General features: G+C 35.7%; 1 protein-coding gene across 3 annotated transcripts; it reads right to left on the reverse strand.

The window, feature by feature from the left end:
- Window positions 1-2,358: 2,358 nt before the first annotated feature.
- On the reverse strand, window positions 2,359-21,326 carry LOC133195890 (uncharacterized). 3 transcript variants are annotated; one of them, XM_061331868.1, is made up of 17 exons: window positions 19,572-21,326; window positions 18,766-18,941; window positions 17,824-18,044; window positions 16,873-17,030; window positions 16,355-16,443; window positions 15,894-16,119; window positions 15,407-15,604; window positions 14,855-14,999; window positions 14,627-14,685; window positions 14,212-14,304; window positions 13,814-13,888; window positions 11,407-11,594; window positions 10,913-11,129; window positions 10,555-10,749; window positions 7,579-9,711; window positions 6,500-6,720; window positions 2,359-6,054 (listed from the first exon to the last, which is right to left on the reverse strand). In XM_061331868.1, exons 1-17 carry the CDS (start codon window positions 20,571-20,573, stop codon window positions 5,157-5,159), a joined length of 6,294 nt encoding a protein of 2,097 aa, XP_061187852.1. In that variant the 5' UTR covers window positions 20,574-21,326; the 3' UTR covers window positions 2,359-5,156. The 3 variants fall into 3 exon arrangements, with proteins under 3 accessions (XP_061187852.1, XP_061187850.1, XP_061187851.1); XM_061331866.1 differs by having other exon boundaries at window positions 7,153-9,711; XM_061331867.1 differs by lacking the exon at window positions 13,814-13,888 and having other exon boundaries at window positions 7,153-9,711.
- Window positions 21,327-22,437: the final 1,111 nt, after the last annotated feature.

Consider the following 22,437-nt stretch of genomic DNA (forward strand, 5'->3'; position numbering starts at 1 on the left):
GTGTTTTTCATAATCTGCACTTGATTACAATAAGAGCAGATCTTTTCAAATTCATCCTAGATACATCTTAAGAAAGTTTGGCAATACACTGGAATCATAACCATCAGTTTGTAGACTTTTTTTAACCTGGAGATGTCTCTGAAATTATTTTAATACCATTATTTTTCCAAATTTGTAGAATAATATATATCTTCCAGGGCCATCGAGTGGTTAATAAAATATCTTGTATAAAAAATTTAATACAAAGGTAGCTTATATCCAGAGATAAACCTTGATGCAGTATACCAAGGTCATTTTCAACAGGGTCAAGGTCACAGGGTACGAAAGTATTATGGGTTTCAGAAATATGAAATTTTGCCATAGCCTTAAATTTTATACGGGGAGAAAAACACGAGATGCAAAGGGTGATTGTGACTAGAGGTTGTTTAACAATCCTACACCAGGGCCCTGTCTTACAAAAGAACTTGGGACCAAGATCAAAATGTTATTAAACAAACAACTTTCCTTTTTACATTTACTTTGATAATGGTTTTAATCTTTTTGAAAAGAATTTAGATATTTTTCTGCAAGCAAATTTAAACAGAAAGATAAGTTATGTAAGATTTTACAAGCAACAAGTTTTTGGTCTTGGTCATAAGTTCTTTTCCAAAATGGGACCAAGGATCATTTGGACAAGCTTAAGGTCACTAGGTCTCATCCATTACATAGTAACCTCCAAAGATCATATTGCCCTGAGGGTTGATCATGATCACTGACCCTGATCAAAGGTCATTAAGATAAGGTCAGAGTTCATAAAAGTATCTCAGAAATGCAAAATTCTAAAAGAAAAAACATCTTTTAATGGAGGAGCATCATATTATGCCTTACTTGGCATACAAGTGAATGTGCCGTATGTCACAATTCTATGTCGTAGTTCTTTGCTAAAGGTCACAGTGACCTGAGAAGTATTTTTTATGCCCCCGGATCGAAAGATCCCGGGGGTGTATTGTTTTTGTCCTGTCTGTCTGTTTGTCTGTTTGTCTATTTGTCTGTTGTCAACTTTAACCTTGCCCATAACTTTTGATTGGTTGGAGCTATGACTTTCATATTTCACATGTGTATTCCTTGTGACAAGACCTTTCTTTGGATACCATCATATTTGACCTTGACCTTGGAGTTTGACCCACTTTTGCAAAATTTTATGAGACTTTAACCTTGGCCATAACTTCTGAACAGTTGGTGCTTGGGGTTTCAAACTTCACATGTGTATTCTTTGTGACAAGGCCTTCCTTTGGATACCAACAACTTTGACCTTTTGACCTTGACCTAGGAGTTTGACCTACTTTTGAAAAACTTTAACCTTGGCCATAACTTTTGAAAAGTTGGTGCTTAGGGTTTCAAACTTCACATGTGTATTCCTTGTGACAAGACCTTCCTCTGGATATCAACCACTTTGACCCTTTCACCTTGACCTAGGAGTTTGACTTTTATTTAAAAAACTTCAACCTTCGCCATAACTTTTGAATGGTTGGAGCTGACTTTCATACTTCACATATGTAATCCTTGCGACAAGACCTTCCTTTGGATACCAACCACCACTTTGACCTTTTGACCTTGACCTAGGAGTTTGACCTACTTTTGAAAAACTTTAACCTTGGCCATAACTTTTGAATGGTTGATGCTAGGGCTTTCATACTTCACATATGTAATCCATGTGACAAGACCTTCCTTTGGATACCAACCACTTTGACCCTTTGACCTTGACCTAGGAGTTTGACCTACTTTTGAAAAACTTTAACCTTGGCCATAACTTTTGAATGGTTGGTGCTAGGGCTTTCATACTTCACATGTGTAATTCTTGTAACAAGATCTTCCTTTGGATACCAACCACTTTGACCTTGACCTTGACGTTTGACTTTTATTTAAAAAACTTTAACCTTCGCCATAACTTTTGAACAGTTGTATCTAGGTCTTTCAAATTTCACAGGTGTATTCCTCGAGACAAGACCTTTCTTTGGGTATCAACATTTTTTATCTTTTGGCCTGGATTTTGACTTGCATTTGAAGAAACTTTAACCTTCACCATAAGCTGCCATACGGGGGCATCAGTGTTTCACAAACACATCTTGTTTTTTTAGCAATTATGTTTTGATGCTTGGATTCTGGATAATTTTTTTTTTTATACTCGACCATTACTTTCAATCAGAGGTGTTGCAACCTCCAAATACAACATTTCCACAAGATTCAAGTCATGGGAACTTGAAATATAAATTTGCAGCAAGGTGGCAGCTTTTTTAATTCAAGAACCTTTTTTTTTTGGTTGCCCTTCTGGGATACACTATTTTAAAGTGGAAATTGCCAAATAATAAGAAAACACAGTTTGTCATTTCCGGCACGCTTTACTGCAAAAAAGCTTTACCTTGCATTGTTCAACTTTCTTAAAAATATAACATTGCAACAAAACTTAAAAAACCAGACAGCAAAAAGTGGCATTAATTAAACATCAAATTATCTGAAATATGTCAAGCATTGAAACAGTTTGGTTGACAATACCCTATATGAATGAAGTCATAATAAACCAGTGCAGTACAACTATAGTATCACAGCTTTAGTATGTAATTGGATTTATAGTTACACTGCACATGAAAAGTACAAAAACAAGCCACTTTTGAACATCCTGCACAAAATATCAAGGTCTATAAAAGTTACTTGATATAAACTGTTTCTTTGTTCATTTCACTTCCAATATTTGAAATCGTTATGAATACAGATTATTCTTGGAAGTACATGTAAATTTAAAGTACATCAGAGATTTTCTTTTTTAGCTGGTTAAAAATAGGTTAAAAGTTGTTGAATTTGTATTCGTCCTAATATATATCCAAAGCTGAATGTTGTGTGAAAATGCACCGTATTTCTAGGAACCCTTTACATTGGAATAACTCCTCGTTTGAACAATTAAAATTTAATAATTAAAACAGTGTCCACTCTCTTAGAGGTCAATGAGGATGTCAAAGCTGTTTTTTTCCATCTTTTTCATTTTTTGAATCACAACATGCAGTTAACATCAAAACTGTAAATAAATAAAACCGAGGTAATAGGACTTGTCTACATTTCTTCTATGTACAGGTGCCAAAAACTTCTACTGTGACAAATGAACTAAAAATGTGAATGCCAAAAATACTCCTCTGTGTCAGGGGAAAAAAGTTTTGTGTCAACATATTTCTTCTAGGAAAAAAGTCAAAAACTGCCCCTTTCATTTGTCCAAAAAGTTTCAAATGCTACATTAAAAGCTTGCATGAACTTACACATTTTTCCCACTTGCCATAAAAGCTAATTATTGCCCTTCTTTTTGTGCTATCCAAGTTACATAAAACTGGTCTAAATCTACATCCACTTTACATACCGTATACTTCTTTATACTTGCACACTAAAGTAGTCATTTCTTTTTGTTTGTTTTTCTTATTCCTTAGGCATGATGTGTAAAATGCATTCAAATTAACTGCTTAAAAAATTGTCATGAGAATGCAGTAGTGACCCGTGGATTCACATCACTCTAATATGTCTTTAAAGATAACTTTTTTTAGGACCCTCTATACACAAAATCAAAAATTTTCTTTTAGACATTAAAATCGTATTGTATAAATATTTTACTTTCATCATATGGTATGTGGCATATCCCCCTAGGAAAAACATTCATAGTTATTGAAGTAGCACTGTTTACTTAATTGAAGACAATGCATGCAAATGCAAAGTTCAGTTTAATTATCTTGGACTATCCGAACATTAAGAATGCTTGCATTAACTACAAAAGGAGTAATAGACTGTAGATTTCCATTTATAAAATTTGAGGTCTAATTAAGGGCAGATTACTGAACTCCATAAAAATACCATAGAATCAGAGCATTATGTGTGCAGTGTATAGAGGGTTCTTGGAGCCTAAAATGCAACTTACGCCTGGAGACCAACTTTACTTTTGTTTGATTGCTTTAGCAAATATGAAATGTTTTAATGATGCATGCACAAATGGAAATTGCTGGTACTTCACAATATTCTTAAGGCTACAATGTTTATGTGAACAGTACAAGAATATTAATTATCGAAAATTCTTACGAATTGCTCTATACTCCCTTACTATGGCAATTCCTCCTTTTTTTTTTTTAAATGTAGTCATAAAAAACAAACAATAAAAACACTACAAGCCCTCGTAAATCACTAATCCAAACAGATGATTAGGTGCTAACATTATCCTTATTCAAATCTCAAAAATTCCTATTTTACCCTCAACACCAGTGCAACTTCTGTATTTTTATATACAACTCTGCCAAAATGATGAAAGTTGATAGTCAAACCAATTATGAACATCTCCATTCTAAGAATGTATCAAACCAAAAGCCTTTGCAATGTTTTTCTGTACATGCTGGAAAAAAAGAAGATTTTCTACAGGTGAAACTTATTAAAAGAGACAATAATGCAATATACATTTCTTCAAATGAAAATAGTAGAGCAATGTTCTGGACATCATTTCTAGTAATCTGATTGCATGGCAACCATTTAGGACAATAACAATGCTAATTCTAGTCTTTTTCATACAATACTGCTATGGAAGTTGCACCTTTGTGTTTTCTGATAGAAAATGTACAGCATTCACAGCATTTTTGTAATTTGTGGACATTACATTGCACTGTCAAAAACATTCTTATAAAGGATATTTTTTAAAGGCTGTGTAGCACTTTTGGATGTACAAATGCACAATTTATAACAAGCAGACATACAAGGTACATACTGTAATTTAATACGATGAATTAAATATTTTTTTTCAGATATATTTAAATGTCAGATAACTTACAAAAATTTTTTAATAACTGTAAATTCAGTCATCTCTTGCACACAGGTTGAATGAGAATATACAATTAGTCTTGCACATAAAACACACATTTTCATGAAAATATCAAACCCATTCACCCATGACCTGAAAAAGGTTCATTTTGTTCCCGTATCACCAGGGTAAATCTCTCTACTGAAGTAGCAATAATAATGGGGTGGTTCATCCTCTTTAGTATTCCCCTCCTTCATGAAGTACAAATACTATAGTATACTTGTAAACCATGAAACCTCAATATTGTATCGATTAATTAATAATGGAACAATACTATGAAAGACAATTGGTGAAAAGTTGTTCAAGGTTGTGGCGGTGATGAGGATGAAGAGCTGACCAATGGATTACTGGACACAGGGCTGGAATCTGCAGCCGTCATTTGGGCAGTTGTTAGTGGGAGAGACATCCCCGACTGTGTTGCCAAACTGCTTTGACTGCCAGGCATCATACCATGTGGAATGAACTGTGGGTAGGAGAAATATCCATGGCCTGTAAAGCTTGCCTGTGCATAAGGTGAAGAAGTTGGGTTGGTGTAAGGAAAGCTGTAAGGGTAAGGAGGATTTGAGAAAAGAGTTGGCTGATTTGTCATAACATTTAAGGGCTGTTCTGCTGAAGCAGAATTCTGCAACATGTTCAGTTGTTGCCTATTCTGCTCAGTGTCCGGAGAAAAGGAGAAATCAGCACTTGATTTCCTACTACTTTGGTTGGAGCTTTGTTTCATGGAGTCTACCGTATCACAGTCGGCTTTGACATTTTTATCTAAAGTAACATTATCAGACATCACAGTCATATCTCCATCTCTTTTCTGATCACCCTGACTCGAATCCCTCTGCGAAAATTCACTTGTGTCCGAAACTGAGTCAGAATCTTTTGCTTCTCGAGATGGTGTCTCCCCAGAAACACCACCATCTTTTGACAGATCACTTAATTTTGACACATCTCCTGAATTGGAAAGTTTGTGTTGTTTCGTAAGGCTTGGCATGAGTTTTCCCGAGATGTGCAAATTCCTCAACTGTTGTAGAGAAGAGGTAAGAGACTGCATCTGAGGACTCAGCATACTGGCCGGACCTGGGCCTCTCATCTGAAGAGGGGCAGGGGGAGCAGGGGGAGGGATAGGAACAGGCAAGCCTTTCTTCTTCATGAACTTCTGAATTTCTCTCTGTTGCTTTAAGTTCAATGACTTTCGTTCCTGCTCATGTCTACAATTACAAATTGAAATCCATATTCAATACGTAAGTTTAAGCAAACGTAGTACAGAACTGCCAAAATTATTTTTCAATGTCCAACTCATTCAAATGAGAATGGACTGCTTTAATTCATAATTCAATCCTTTTAAAATACATTTGTAATTTCAATGGTTTTAATGACATTTCAGAATAAATTCTAACAAAAGCCTCCAACTATTGACATTCCTGTATCAAATCAAAATATAAAACGCATTTAAAAAGCAGAATACACCCTTGATACTGCATTTCCAAAACAGGAACAAGTATTTAAATTTCATATAGCTGAATAACAATGTTTTTAAATCTCATCATCACTTTAAGTATACATAGAAAAATAATGGAATGTTCATCCACATTCTGTGATTAAATTTTAAATTTGACCAACATCTTAAAAAAAAAGAGAGAGACACATTTTCACCTCATCAGAATTTCCTGATATTCTGGGTCATCCTGCCACCACACTGAGGTATGGGACTCTGCCCCAGATTTGTCATCCTCCAGCTCTGTTTCCTCCTGAGACTCCTCAGGCAGAGCTTCTAGAGCCCCCTCCTCCTCCTCATCCACCTCCCTCACTGTCAGAACTTCCGTGTCTCCCTCAGACGATTCATCTTCTGACCTTGATGGTGTCTTTGGAGATTGCTAAAAGAGAGACATCAACTTTCATAAAATGTTATAAATGAAATTTGTTAAATAGCATAATTCCTGTCACTTTAAAATAATTAAGAGGTCAAGATGTATCAAACTTTCTCCTCGAGGAAAAAAATGTAAAAGGTGATGGGGGAGGCAACTCTAAAATATAATTTTGTTTTTGGTTTATTAACAATAATAATGTAGTTATGTACATATATGAAACTTACAGATGAATTTTAAGGAGCATAATTTCACCAGATATACAAAATAAACCCATCCCCTTTTCAGGAAAGTAAAGTATGCAGGGTCACCATTTATGATTTATAGTATTAAATACCATGCAGCTGTGAGATACATGTATATATAATAATGCCAATCAGTGCTCTGACTAGAATACTTTGGAGATGTTAGCTGGGATTATAAAACTTTTTTTCCAATTACCTTTTTACGAAATCGGGGGACCCGTGACTTCCAGAAATCAACAACCATCAAGGCTGGAGAGGTCTGACTACCAGTTTCTACAGCCCTACACTCATCATCACCTGACCCTTCCTCAGAGGAAAACTCATACCTTGTTTCAGGCACATGTACATGCAAGCCATGGACCTTTTTGTTAGCAGGGTAAGAACCACCACCTTTGAAAACCCCACCACATTGTTGGCAATCATTTGATAAATCATAGCTTCCTGTTGACCTTAACCTTCGTCTCTGGGGCAATGAATTTGAGAAATGTAATGTATGTTCTGGACTAAAGTGAAAATTTGGGAGTTCAGGAAAGTTACCACTTCTTCCAAGACCAGAATTTTTCAAAGGTGATGGCTCCAAAACCTTAGGATAGGGAGATAGCTTTGTGAGCAGTTTACTTACAGTGTTGCTAGCAAGCTGGGATGATACACATTCTGGATTAGCAGCACTAGCCCCTTCACCAAATACATTTTCTTTGTCAATGTTTTCAGGCCTTACTGCCACATTTTCTGTTGTGGCTTGAACTTTTGTCACTTGGAAACGACCTTTCTTGGTCGTCCCATGTTTTTGTTCTTTATCATCTGACACTTTGTCCATCATGTATTGCATTGTCTCTTTCACTTCTTCAGAAACTTCAGTCAAAGTTTCATTTTCACCTGCTGTCGAAGCACCTTCATCAGACATAGATCTATTTATTAATGGATCGTCTTTTACGGCACTTACTAAAAATCTCTTCTTTGAACCACTCTCTTGTGAAACTTCTGAAGGAACTTTCTTTACATCCCCTTGTTTTAAACTTTCAAGGGAGACACTTGGAGTTACTACCCCTGATTCATATCCACTTGGAACTACATTTTGTGCACTTTGGCTGTCACTTCCAGAGGGACACACATCAGCCCCTCCTCCAGTTTTCTCCCTCCTTAATCCAGCTGTACGGAGTTTCATGAGTTCCTGATCCAGTTTCTGAAGATTTGTGACATCTGATTTCTTTGATCCACCAGCCTGCTGGTCAGAAACACTGGGCGTTTTACCCTGACTATCTGGGTCCCGTCTCCTAGATAAAGTAGGAGATGGGGGATGGGAGGATCCAGAAGGCACAGGCTGATCTGCCATCATGGAGGAAGGAATCTGTTGGTGTTGTTGTGTCTGAGTTGTTGCCCCTGTCACTGTGTGATAAAACGGTCCAGGAAACATCCAGTTAGGATTAGGCTGCATAAACATTTGTGGCGGTTGAGGGGGCTGTGGTGGTTGTTGTGGCTGTTGTGAATGAGCTTGCTGGAGAAAAGACATGTACCAAATATAGTTATTGTAATACTGCATCTGTAACTGATACATGGGATCCATTGGAGGCATAGGAGGAATCATCATGGGCATTTTGGCATACATTGGTGCTGGAACTGGCTGTTGCTGTCCAGAAATGTTCTGGGCATGACTTATGGGCACACCTGACAGATTTGCAGGGAGAGACTGGCTTGAGTTAAGGCCAGGCTCCATATACTGGCTACTAGAGAGAGGTTCGACTTGTGGAGGAGGAAGCTGATGCTGTGTAACTGATGGCACTGTCTCCTCTTGTTGTGTTTGTTGAGGCTGTGGCTGAGCAATTGGTGGCACTTGTTGCTGAATGCGCTGACCTTGCTGTTGTTGCACAGTCTGTTGCACTTGTGGTTGTTGGTGTTGTAAAGGTTGCTGCAGTGGCTGCTGCCCTGCTTGTGGATGTTGTGCAAGCTGTTGGCCAGATGGTTGTTGATGCTGTTGCACAGGTTGTTGTTGTAGCAATGCCTGTTGCTGATGTTGTGGCTTTGATTGTTGCTGTTGTTGCACTGGCTGTTGTTGCACTGGCTGTTGTTGCTGTTGTTGGGGTACCATTTGTGTTTGAGATGTCTGACTTGTCTGCTGAGGTGCAGGCTGAGTTGTTTTCTGTTGAACAGGTTGTTGTCCATGTAAGCTTTCAACACTAGCATGTCTTTGATGAACAACCTCTGCAGGAGCAGACTGATCATCCAAAATTTGAGACGGTTGATTTTCCGAAACTGGTGTGACACTTGGAACACCAGGAGATGATCCTTTTTCTTGGGAAACATCTGTTTGTGCTAGTTGCTGAGAAGAATGGGTGAGCTGGTGAAGTTGCTCCTGTAGAGATAACAAATCCACTGGAACGGTACCTCTCCTTGAAACAGATTTATCAGAGTCAGTGCCAGTTCCTGTATCACTATCAACCACACCTCCAGGGTACTGAGTTGTTTGACTTGACGATGGCAGAGAACTATGTGTGTTCTCAGGGGAAATATAATTATCAGAAATATTCGTTTGCTCCTCATTATCATCTTCTGAAATTTTGGATTCAAGGATCCTGGGCTCCAAGACTTTGCTGACAATGAAGCTTCTCTTTTTGCTTTCTATGACTCGAGATTCTGACTTTTTCTCTCTCATATGAACTCCATCGACTCCATCTAGCAGGAGTTCACGAACTCCCATATCACTTCTACTATCATCCGACGCTTGTCCACTGTCTCCATCTGTGTCGAAGTGCAGCCTCTGAAATAGGAGGAAAAAAATATTCATTAACCCTTGCCTGACTTAATACGTCTGATTCCATGCAGTGCAAAAACCAGCTTTCAAATAATATACAGTGTGGGGCAAATATAGTCAACATATGAAATCTCAAATCTTATATCTTTGACTTTATCATGTAGAAGTCACAATAAAACATGCAAGAAAGTTTTCCTTTTACATGTAATATGAATTTGCATCAATTGATTTCATTCTCTTTTTGAGTTTTGAGATCACAAAGTCTGACTATACAAATATCTTAAATTACAAGCAACTGTGACCCTAAAAGAAAAAAAGATGAAAAATACTTAAAAGGAAACCAAATTCAAATAGAAATTTAATATACCGTATATGTAAACAGAAATTTTAATCTGTGTGTGAACTACCGTATATTATAAATTCTGGTGTAGTTATACTGTGAACAATCAGTTAGTTACAAGTAGTATCTAGCCTATCTTCGGTCAAATATACAGAGGTTTTCTGGTACATGTATAAGACACCACATTGGACAAGATTTTTTAACCCTTCACCAACACAAAGACACATCAACATGCAAGGGAAAGATGGCTGTACGTAAAAAGAGGAGTTCAAGATGGAAGATCAGCAAACCTTGTGAGTATGTCGTTTTCCTTTATGCCCTCGCTTATTGGCCTATATTGACAGTTAAAAGAGAATTCAGAAGACATAACAACACTGAATTAAGGCGGAGAGAATGAATTATACAGTGTCCAAAGAATCCAGAGAAATTTTAACGAATCATGCCAACAACAGAACTTCAGAAATTCAACTTTGAAATATATACCGACTACTGATAAGACATGTAATTACCTTGGCTGCCTCTGCATCTAATGCTGCTGGACGAATCTTTCTGACGGTACAGGGACTGGAGGTTGGTGTGTTTGTGTTACAGCTGAGGATATATGACACAGCTGTCTCTGGGTTCTCCTTCACCATGTGGTCCACTTCAACTAATAACTGAATCACCATGCCTGCTTGAGCCTCTGGGAGCAAGTCCTCCTGAACCTAAAATAGTCAAATTAATCAAAAGAAATTCAAATATTGCAGATGTTATCATTTAAGAGAGCATTCAGTAATTAAAAACACATGCATTAGAGCTTTTCAGTCCAAATAAATTTCTGTCACTTAGTTAATCTATGACTACAGGTCTATATTTTTTAACACATACCAAACTTTCTGCTATTTCTTGAGGTTTGTCATTCTCCAGTGAGAACTTAAATGTGATGGTGTTTTTATTAGAGATCTCCAGTCTACATTCCACCTCCCCATCCTCTTTCTCGTAACTAAGGATCGTCAAACGGGGGTTCTTCTCTAAAGTCTTTCTTCTTTTGACTCTCACTCTCTTTTTCTTCTCTTCAGTTTTGGCAGCAACAGATTCATTTTCACTTGTTAAAAAAACAACAAAGAGTTACGACACTCATATTAATGTAATTCTGCATCAAATCCATCTACCTAAAAGAGACCATGATCTCTGTCAAATCTGTGAGTTATACCTTCTTATTCATGAAGTTCAACAAATACAAACAAACAGAGCAAAAAATTATACCCACATTCTACAAAGGCATGAAAATGAAAGAAAAATCATTAAATTATATCTTAATGCTAAATTCCTTATTCTAGCTTTGTAGACTTTTACTAAGCGTGTTAACATCTCTTCCTTACCTTTCTCTATTACTGTGATCCTGTAATTCTGGTGGTATTGCACTGCTTAAAGACAGACTAGAACCTAGATTGGTCTGGGAGGTACCACTAGATACAGAGGAGCTGGCCTTTGGTGTAGTGGTACCTGGCTGCTGTTTCTGTTGACTCAGTTGGGCCGCTGCTATGTTCAGCTGTTCCAGACTTGTACCCTACCATCAAGCCAATCATGACATCATAAGAGAATGCAAAAATTATACTATACTTGTAATAATAATACAAAGAATTTTTTTTTTTACAAATGAATCATTAGCTAAATCATGCATTTCTGGTATAACTTTAGATGAAACTCATGAGCTAACTGCTGAAAACATGCTTTCACATGCCCAAAGCACACTTTTTTGTATCTAATTTTCTCAAAACAGTCTTAACATGTTTAAAAATATTTCCTTGACTTCATAAGAGACAAGCTTGACGTCATATAAAAAAACACATTGCATACATATATCCAAAGCAAATCATGACAAGCGTAAAATGCTAAGCATAGGAATGTTCAACCCAAACAAAAAACCTATTTGTTTAAGGTTGCGTGCTAAAAAATATAAGATTATGAAATAGGATTTGTTCATGGATACAGTGTATCTATTATGCAATATGATACAATATGACACCATGCCAAAAAACAATGAAATGAACTGTATTCAGATGTTTTCAGATTTTGGACTTGAGATGAGTAATAACTTTACTGGTCATGATAATTTATCACAAAAAAGCAAATTTATTTGCTCAAGTCTTTATGAAAATCTCATCTGTGCTCAAAAATGCAACTTTACTTAATACACTACATAAAAGTATCTAGTGAAAGAGGATTATGAATGAATGATGTAGAGAAAACTATTATCTAGAACAACTAAAGATAATCATAGCCTATAAAAATTAATGTAAACAAGAGGCCCAAGGGCCACATCGCTCACCTGAGCACTGTGGCTAGGAAAAAAGGAAAAATCAGTTTAGTATTGAAAAGCTTAAATGCATAAGTGGTCCCAACCTACCCTAAAAATGGAGTGGGGGGGGGGTGGTCGTCATGATTTGAACAAACTTGAATCTACACTATCTGAGGATGCTTCCGTATAAATATGACAAACCGTGGCTTTGCTGTTCTTGAGATTTTTAAAGATTTTTCCTATATATTCCTATGTAAAACTTTGATCGTCCATTGTGGCCCCACCCTACCCCCTGGGGTCATGATTTGTACAAACTTGAATCTACACCACCTGAGGATGCTTCCAAATAAATATGACCAATCATAGCTTTGCTATTCTTGAGAAGAAGATTTTTGAAGATTTTTCCTATATATTCCTATGTAAAACTTTGATCGTCCAATGTGGCCCCACCCTACCCCCGGGGGTCATGATTTGTACAAACTTGAATCTACACCACCTGAGGATGCTTTCAAATAAATATGACCAATCATAGCTTTGCTGTTCTTGAGAAGAAGATTTTTAAAGATTTTTCCTATATATTCCTATGTAAAACTTTGATCGTCCATTGTGGCCCCATCCTATCCCCGGGGGTCATGATTTGAACAAACTTGAATCTACACTACCTGACAATAATTCCACATGAGTTTCATCTTTCCTGGCCCACTGGTTCTTGAGAAGAAGATTTTTCAATAATGCCATTAATTTTTTGCTATTTCGTAATTATCTCCCCTTGGAGGAGGGCGTGGCCCTTCATTTGAACAAACTTGAAACCCCTTCACCAAAGGATACTTTGTGCCAAGTTTGATTGAAATTGGCCCAGTAGTTCTGGAGAAGAAGATGAAAATGTGAAAAGTTTACGACAACAACGACGCCGACGACGCCAACGCCGACGACAGACAACGGACAAATTTTGATCAGAAAAGCTCACTTGAGCCTTCAGCTCAGGTGAGCTAAAAAGAAAAAGATGTGTATTTTCCTGTTGAAAATGACGATCACAACTTGTCTAAGTTATAGCCTGGTACTAACTGCAGTACAAAATTGACAAGTTTGTATGAATAACATCTGAATGCCTACAAATTAGTCAACCTGTAAGGATTTATTAGAATTCACTCTATTCTACACTGAGAATGACAATATATATATATATATATATATATATATATATATATATATATATATATATATATAATACTAAACAACTGCTTACATCTACGGCAAATTCGTGCTAGCTTATTCATATATAAACAGCCAAAGTTAGAATGATACACATCAGTTGAGAAATAGTGTGTCGTTCTACCATCTAGCCTCATAAAAAAAAACAACCATCTCCACAGGATAAGGGATAACAATCAAACACATGGGTTATACATGAAAAAACTGCTGTGCTAAAAGCCTGGGTTACATTTGGAGGTTCATAAGCTATGACTGATCAAAGGTCAATGGCACACCTGCTTGTGTAATCGAGTGGGGACACTTGCAACTTTCTTTAACATTGGGGAAGGAACTTCTTTCAGCATGTTCACCTGATTAATAGACGATGTGGTGTTCATTAAGTATAAGTCCACCGTAAATATGCTATCTAGTATATAATTTACATGTTACACATTGTGAGGAGACATAGATGACACTATTACAGAATGATGAATTGTAATGAAATGAACAAAATGAATGAATAATATGAAAAAAAATAATGAATAGATCGTCAAAGCTAATGCTTATAAGCATATACTGATATCACAAACACCTTTATTGTATCATTAAAAAAAAATTTCTGACTTATCTTACTTTTTCAATCTCATGAAGCAAAAACATGGAAAAGAAAAATGCTATCAATTTAAACAGGTACCTGACTTACTTGTTTTTGGTGACTAGCACTCTGTGTTACTCCCGGACCTACACTTGACGTAGAACATACACTGTCAGATCTCTCCTTTTTAAACTACAAGGAAAATTTATAATTCCATCTTTACATAATATCTATATACCCTACATTATTATAAAGTTTTCTCCACCCCTACAAAAATCTTTAAATCAGTGGGAAAGAAAGATTTACACATCAATCTACAAAACAAGTTTACACTCTCCCTTTCATTAAAAGTACCCCCCCCCCCAAAAAAAAAAAAAATCTTTTACTTTACCACTTATATTCAAATGTAAGATTATCTTTCCTTTACATGAAATAGCTTCTTTTTTTTTAAAAAAAAAAAAAAAAAAAAAAAAAAAAAAAAGCATCATTTTATAAGATGCAGTTCTACACAAACCTGAATTCCATCTGAAACACCCTCCAGTAACTCTTTGGAAATACCTCCAGGTATAGATGCTGAAAATTAATAGTGAAACTGAAGTAAAACTGAATGACTATACTTGTATTTGAGTTGTCTCCCTTTGCCTAGCTTCTGAACACACTAAAAGTAAGTTCAACCTATTCCCATTTTTCGAAATGCTTTTTACTGACTTTTAACAGGAGACTAATTAAGACATTCAGTTACCTTGCGTATCCTCCACAATGCCTGACGGCTGGAGCTGCTGAGCCTGGGAGGGTTCAGGGGGTGGTGGCTGTACTTGAGATGGTGGCGGTGGTTGAGCTGTCTGGACTTCACCGCTCTGACCAGGTGATGTCTGCCCTTGCTGTTGCTATAAGAATGAAAGAGTATAAATTTATTAACTGCTATTTTATTAGTAAATATCTTCAAGACATAACAATTTTATAACGAACTAATTTCAGAGTCATGTTATTCGAATCATGTAATTTAGTTTTTCTTGGTTATACCAAAAATAAAATTATACTCCTATTATTGAATATATTCTGTTCAATGAAAGGAAATGTTTATAATGTTTCTTTTGAACAAATATTCACAAATTTATTCCCCCCCCCCCCATTTTATAATCTTTTTTTTTTTCATTATTGAAATTAATTTCAAAAAGCAACAATAAAATTTACATCAAGATCAAGAATCACATGACAATTTCTGGTTTAAACAAATACTGAACTGAAAGTCAAAGAACATGATACATGTACAAATACATGTACTTAAGTTTACCTGTGGTTGAGGCTGACTAGATTGTTCCTGTAGTTGCTGTGGTATAGAAGCTTGGCTGGTGGATGGTACCAGGCCAGTCTCTGATGAACTGCCCTCGGCAGCTTTCGCTATCCTCAAGGCTATGATTGGTTGGATTCTGTCTTTGATCTGCCTTGTGACGGTCTTTACATCCTCCTCCAGTAAAAATCCCGACTTCACCTAAAGTTACATACATTGTTTACAATTTTCTCCATGATAACTTTCTTAGCTTTCTTCAAACTAATTGGCTACCAGATGTTTTATCTTAGCTAAGTTTCACAAGAAAGCAGATCTATATAGGCAAAGGCAATTTCATAAATTCAGGCATTTTAATTACATAACAGCTTGCTTAAAATGCTTGCATTCAATATCTAAGGGATCTTTACCAGAAACTAACCAGAAAATTAGAATTTTCATAAAAGATAAACAAAACTCAGCAACACAATTGAGAGTCACAAATGCCCATTACCATTTCTACAGCCACTTCTTCAGCTTGATCATTATCTAGATCAAATTCAAACTGTATGGCCTCATTTTCCTTGTGTTTGTCCCTGCGTTTCTTGGGGTCTACTACACGGAGATGCATTGCTATGATGTTTGAGGAAGCTCCTTCCTCGTCTCGGTTTGCAACTTCCACTGTAAGACCAGTGTCCTCCGTAAAGAAATCCAACTGCAGTAATGTTTTAGCTGAAGGTCTGTAAAAAAAAATTTTTTTCTATCAAATTTTTTTTTTCAAAATATTGTTAAGTGCACATTCAGAGTACTTTCTTAGGTTCAATATGTATATATCCATGGTTCAAATCTGAATGTGTATAATTAACTCTGGAATCTGGATGCATATTATGAACTTACAAGTTTTTGAAGCAATTTCTCTTTTGTTAGAGTTTATCTCTCTCTCTATTCATCAGAATTATGAGACATTTTCTTTACCTGTCCTGTCTGTTTGTTTGTATGCAGCTGTCAATAATTCTTTTGATTTCTTCATTCTCCAACCTATCAAAGGCCTCAGGTCTCACACCCTGTTATAAATAGGGATGTTATAAATTTACGTTGTTTTCATCCTTCAGATTTACGATTTAATTTTCAGGATACAGATTTTAAGAATTTTATCTTTAAATGATATTTCATGGAATGTATTCCTGACACATGAATTAAATCAATAAAACATAAATCAATATTCATTTCTGATTTTTAGATGTTGTTTCTCAAGATTGCAAGTCAAGGAAGGGCATGGGATTATGGACCTTGCATTTCTACATATATATAACTGAGAAATAATTCCATTTAAAAGTAATCTTATTAGCAAAAGAAAGGTATGCCACCCTGAGGAATTTGAAATAATCTAAAAATTGTCCCTATTGCAATTTGTCTTCACAGCCTATGGTAAGGATCTTTATTTTTCAGAAATGTAGAAATTCAGTTTAGCTTGAAATAAAATTTGCACATACTGTTGTTACTCGTCTATAAATCTGAGCAGCATTATGGCACTCCTTGTAGGGATACTCAGATGTCGCCATTTCCAACATGCACATCCCAAATGCATAAACATCAACCGATTCATCGTAATGTTCCTCGTACATTTCCGGGGCCATGAACTCTGGCGTACCTTAAAGTAGACAGAAGACGTTCTTTGTACCTAGAAAAGGAAAATTTGAGGGGGAACCCTGATTAGACTTGCGGAATCAACACAACAATTCTGCTGGCTAAAAAAAAGGAAATGTTTTGTTAGGTACCTGAAATACATAAGCCCTGTGCACACCAGAAAGCTGCACATACATGTAAATCTTACCTTACACCTGGCTAAATCGTAATAAAGGACAAGTCTATAAGAGAGCAATCAAAAATATTTATACATATGTAGTTGATTAATACATCTTGAGAAGAATTTTGCCTTTTTGAGATTTTCATTAAATTTTGAAGGACTTTGATTTTTACTTCAACTCCTGTAATTTCTTCAATGAAAATATGTATTTAAAAAATTTCCAAAAGAACCACTGTACTATTTTCAAAAGATTTACAGATTACTGGCATGACTTAACTGAAAAATCTTGAATAAATATAATTTATACTTACACTCAGAATAACCCATACTTACTTTTAATACCTACATGTATTTCATAAAATGTTTTCATCTACGAACTGAAATTTGATTGGTCAGGAGACACAAAAATGTCAGTTGCCTGACACATAAAGACATTTCCAAATGTGGTATTAAAAAAGAAACACAAAACTATGTATCAAAAACAAGGAAATACTTCTTTTTATCATTATATGTTTCATACAAACATATAAATATATACTAGTGTATACTTACTTTTCCTTTAAAACCTATAAGGAAACAAACAGCAAAAGAAAGTAAAGATAATCTTCTACACTACATACACAGAATAGATATTTACCTATGACACTCTTTGCAAAAGATTTGTTTTTGAGTGTGGCCAGTCCTAGGTCCCCAATCTTGACCGAGCCCGTTGTCCCAGTGATGAAGATATTGTCACATTTGAGGTCTCTGTGTATAACAGGGGGGTCCCTGGTGTGCAGGTAACACAGGCCCTTCAAGATCTGCTTACACCAGCTCTTCAACACTTTGGCATTTATTTTCTTGAATCTCTTGATGTAACTATAAATGGTACGCAGTATTTAAAATGCCATACAGACACATAATGGTACTTATAATCAATATCATACATTTGCAGTGGAACTGCTTCCCCTGATATTGGCAACGTGACAATGCTTCACGCACTGGTAAATGACCATATTATGTTGAGTGAAAGGTTGCTCTAAATAGTTTCAGTTTTAACAGAAATGCTTTAAATCTTTCATAAAATCTCTATGCATTTTTCATGAACATACCACATCTTTATCATGATTTACTAAAATCAAATTCCTTAACTGCATATCAGAAGCTGGCATAACTGGGAAGACTTCCAAGGGGAGAAAAACTATTATAAATGTTAATGCATATACAATGGGAAAAACATAGTTTTTTCTATATAGCAGGGAATGAAAAGCATTCTGCTCAACTGCAGTGATAATGTTATGTGGGAGGACACTTAAATGTCACACAAACATTGATTTTCCAGAGATCAGATGGCACTTCCAGCCAGCTCCATAATCTATACCAAGGCCAGCTTTAACATATATAGGATAAAGCCTTCATTTTAAATGTTTCCGACTTTCAATTATTCATATAGGTGCATTAATATTTGCAAAAAGCTGTTTAAAGACCATGTCTGTGGCATGCAATAATGTAATACTAAATAACATCTGGGATGTCTGTCTAAACAATGCACACAAAAAAAAAACAACTTGATAATATCAGTGTCATTCATCATACATACGTTTTAAGAGTCCCAGATGTCATTAGCTCTGTAACCAAAACAATGATTTTTCTGTTCCTCATATTTGGCTCTTCCCAGGAATCATAGAATCTCACAATGTTGGGGTGTTGCAGTTCTTTCAACATTTCTGCTTCTTCACGAAATCTCTGTCTTTCACTTTTGTTCCATTTCTTATCCTGAAATTCATTTTTATGACATTATATTTAACAAGTTCTCATTAATTTTTTTTTTTTAAATTCATACACCTTAGTTTTATATTACATATTAAGTGTCAGAATAAAACTCTGCTTATAACAATGTGTGTTTCATTTTTAAATACATTTTTATATTGCTAACTTGTCCTTATTGAAGCCTGGAAAAAGATTTCCAAGTGTCTAGCAAAACAACAAGAATCAAGTGGTGTTCTGACCTGACCCAGTTGTTTTTGCAACATTTGGAAAAGGAAATGATATAACATGTGAAGATAATTGGAAATACAGTTTTGTCTTCCTGCTTACTTGTCAATCATTGTCATGTCTGCGTGAATTTGATTTTCGAACAATAATGTTATTTTTATACAGAGAAATACCATTACATAATGCAGAAGATAACTATTTTTATGCAAACCATTTCAAATTTTAGTGCTCTGTTCCTTGTTTTAGAATTGTGAAATGTCATAAGACATTCTCTCATAATACTCATGCACAGATTCACACATGACCAAGGCCACAAGATTTTCTACATGATGAAGCTGACATTTTTTTTTTCCAGAGCAAAGAAAATTACATATGTTTAGTAATTATAATAGAAAAAAGCCCTGTATGTACCTGCAGTTCACACCAGGCAACAGCCACACCGGTTTCTGTATCCAATCCTTTGTAAACAGTCTTAAAAGATCCCCTACCAATTTCTACATCAAACTTTAAAAATCTCCCATCTGGAGACGTTGCCACAGCTTTTTCATCATTTTCATCCTCTTTTTTCACCGTTTCATCATCGTCTGTGTCTTTTTTCTCCGTAGCACCATCGAGTTCAGAAGTTCCCTCCTGCGACAAAACTTGGTCATCTATTCCTTCAGGTTCTTTAGAATCAACACTTTTACCCAATGCACTGTCAGTTGTTGAACATGAACCATCATAACTCTGAACTGAAGTTTTCTCCTTGTTTCCATCAGCTCTAATCACAGTTGTTGTTTTATCTATTGTTACAGACCTCCTTGTTGATCTTGGAATGACATGAAATTTGTGCTTGATTTTATCACCACCTGGTTTCTGAACACTTTTCAGATCTGGTCTTGAATCATCAGAATTATTACTAACATTACTTAAACTAGCATCTACTTTGCTGGAATCTTTGAAAACGGAATCATTATCAACAGTTTTCTCTTTTTCATTGTCTCTCTGAGAAACTGACATTGCATTGTCTGTTGAACACGACGGTATACTCGCTGACCTATCTCTTTCCCTTTTAATTCCTACACTTTTGAATTTTCCAGAGGGTGAAAATTTCTCTCTCTCACTCCCATTTATTGCTTGAACCTTGGCTGTCCAATCATCAGATGTACACTTTCTTTGCTTGCCAAGACCTCCATACCGAGTATTCCTTGTGCTTACTTTTGAGACATGATCTGGAGATTGCCTTTCACCCAAAGTTCTGTCAGTTAGTCTACGATGTGTATTTCTCTGTCCCATTTCATTACTTGCTCTTCTGTTGATTTTGCTTGCAGCTGACAGTCCTTGATGTTTCAGTGGTTTCCTATGAATCTCAGGAATATTCTCATCCGAATGTGAAATGTCTCCATTTACACTGGGTGGGACAGTCTTACTCATGATTCCAATTTATCAAACTGGAGTCAAACAACTTTAAATCCGACCAGCAACTCTTTAGCTCTAGTCCAGGTTTAAAGTACAACTATGAATCAAAATAGCAAGAACTCATTATGTCACTTCAATCACGCTTATACATATATGTACAATAATACTGTATCCAACAATACTGTTATCTACACACTACCTGAAACTTTAAATTACTATCCTACTTCGCTGTATCACAGAGTAAATCCGCACACTATATATCTATTACGTGTCCTGCTATACGTATAAACACGAGAATAATTGGTTGTCTGACCTACTTCCAAAACCTAAACAAGGTCGACGATTATGTTCAATCAAATCGATCGACCTTAGATTTTGGATTGAAACGCCAGTCAAAATCCTTACTTTGATGAAAGAAATGTTCATCCACTTTTCAGGATTCGTAAACTCCACTTCACTCGTCATGCTTGATATTAATCATGACCACTTATTGAACGACAGCATTCCACAAACCAGACAGAATGATTTGTTACCAGTGCACTGCGTTATGCCTGTTATTTTCTTCACGTCTCCTTCAGAGGTGACCGTTGGTTACAATTCCATCAAACAGAAAGATATCCGATGGATGAAATATCCATTTCGGACATCCATATATTCTATAAAACATTAAATCCACATATTTGCAGTTAATTTCTCTTTCCTGTTTGTTCTACTGTACAATCACAGCCCTTTCAATGGCGACGATTCACCTCAGATCATGCATAAGCTTTGGCGCAGGAATATGACTGATATTTATTTTTCTTCATTTCCAAAAACTGGAATTATTTTTATAGTAATTGAAAAATTAACATCTGAAAATGTGTATATTTCTTAAAACACTTACGTTTAGATCGTAAACAAATTATTTCAATAAACAAACATCTTAGAACTATAGTTTATGATGATGAAACACACACTTCGCCGGAAGTGTGACTGCTGACTGTTCGTCTGCTATGATTATTTCGGGATGTGAATGATACCAGGGACGTATACATGTATACTAACATAGTACAATGAAACTGATGAGATTTCTTTTTTTTTTAATGTAGTTGACAAAAAAAGGGAATAACAATAAAAGAAGACGTGTTTTTGAAATTTATATCCCAAATATCGAGCAATAAGCACTCCTAGCCCAATACTTTCAAGATATACTTACTATACTGTATCATTTAAAAATACTTGATGACCATTAATATTTGATTAACTTTGGATTTAAACTCATAAATATAACTTTTTTTACTGTAAAAGACGGATCCAAGATTTTTCGTTCGCTTGCATAGTTTTTTTTTTTTAATTTTGAAAAGTGGGGGGGGGGGGCTATTAATTAATGGGACCTGAAACGAAATTCAATTTTTTATATACATTTTTTAATTAGGCCTTATCATTTTTATATGGACTATACTAAAAGGGGGGGGGGTAAAACCGTGCATGTTCATTCTCTGCATTTTCTCCGACAGCATTGTTTTCAGTATTTATATCAGTTTTTAAGGCTCACGGAGCGTAGTTTAGATGCAGGAAGTGAAACACTCCAGAGTAAAATTCACTTGAAAAACTTCTGTCAGATAACACGGTCACCGCATAAAGCAACTACTAAATTGATGGGGGTACTAATACTTCTCTTATTATAGATCTATATGTATCGCTCTCTTACCATCTGCCACATGCATCATGTGCACACCTCTATTAAATGAGAAAGAAATCTAGACCAAATCAAAACATGCACCGTTTCTTTATATAGTATAACACGTATATATATTTTTTTAAATATTTCTTTATTCACCGAACTCAAATTAACCTGGCTGAGCTTTTGCGTTTTAAATTAAAAAGAACTATTTTCCCG

This window comes from Saccostrea echinata, unplaced genomic scaffold (assembly GCF_033153115.1).
Source record: "Saccostrea echinata isolate AGI-Se365-2 ecotype Australia unplaced genomic scaffold, CSIRO_AGI_Sech_v1 ptg000029l, whole genome shotgun sequence".
In the NCBI taxonomy this organism is placed as follows: domain Eukaryota; kingdom Metazoa; phylum Mollusca; class Bivalvia; order Ostreida; family Ostreidae; genus Saccostrea; species Saccostrea echinata.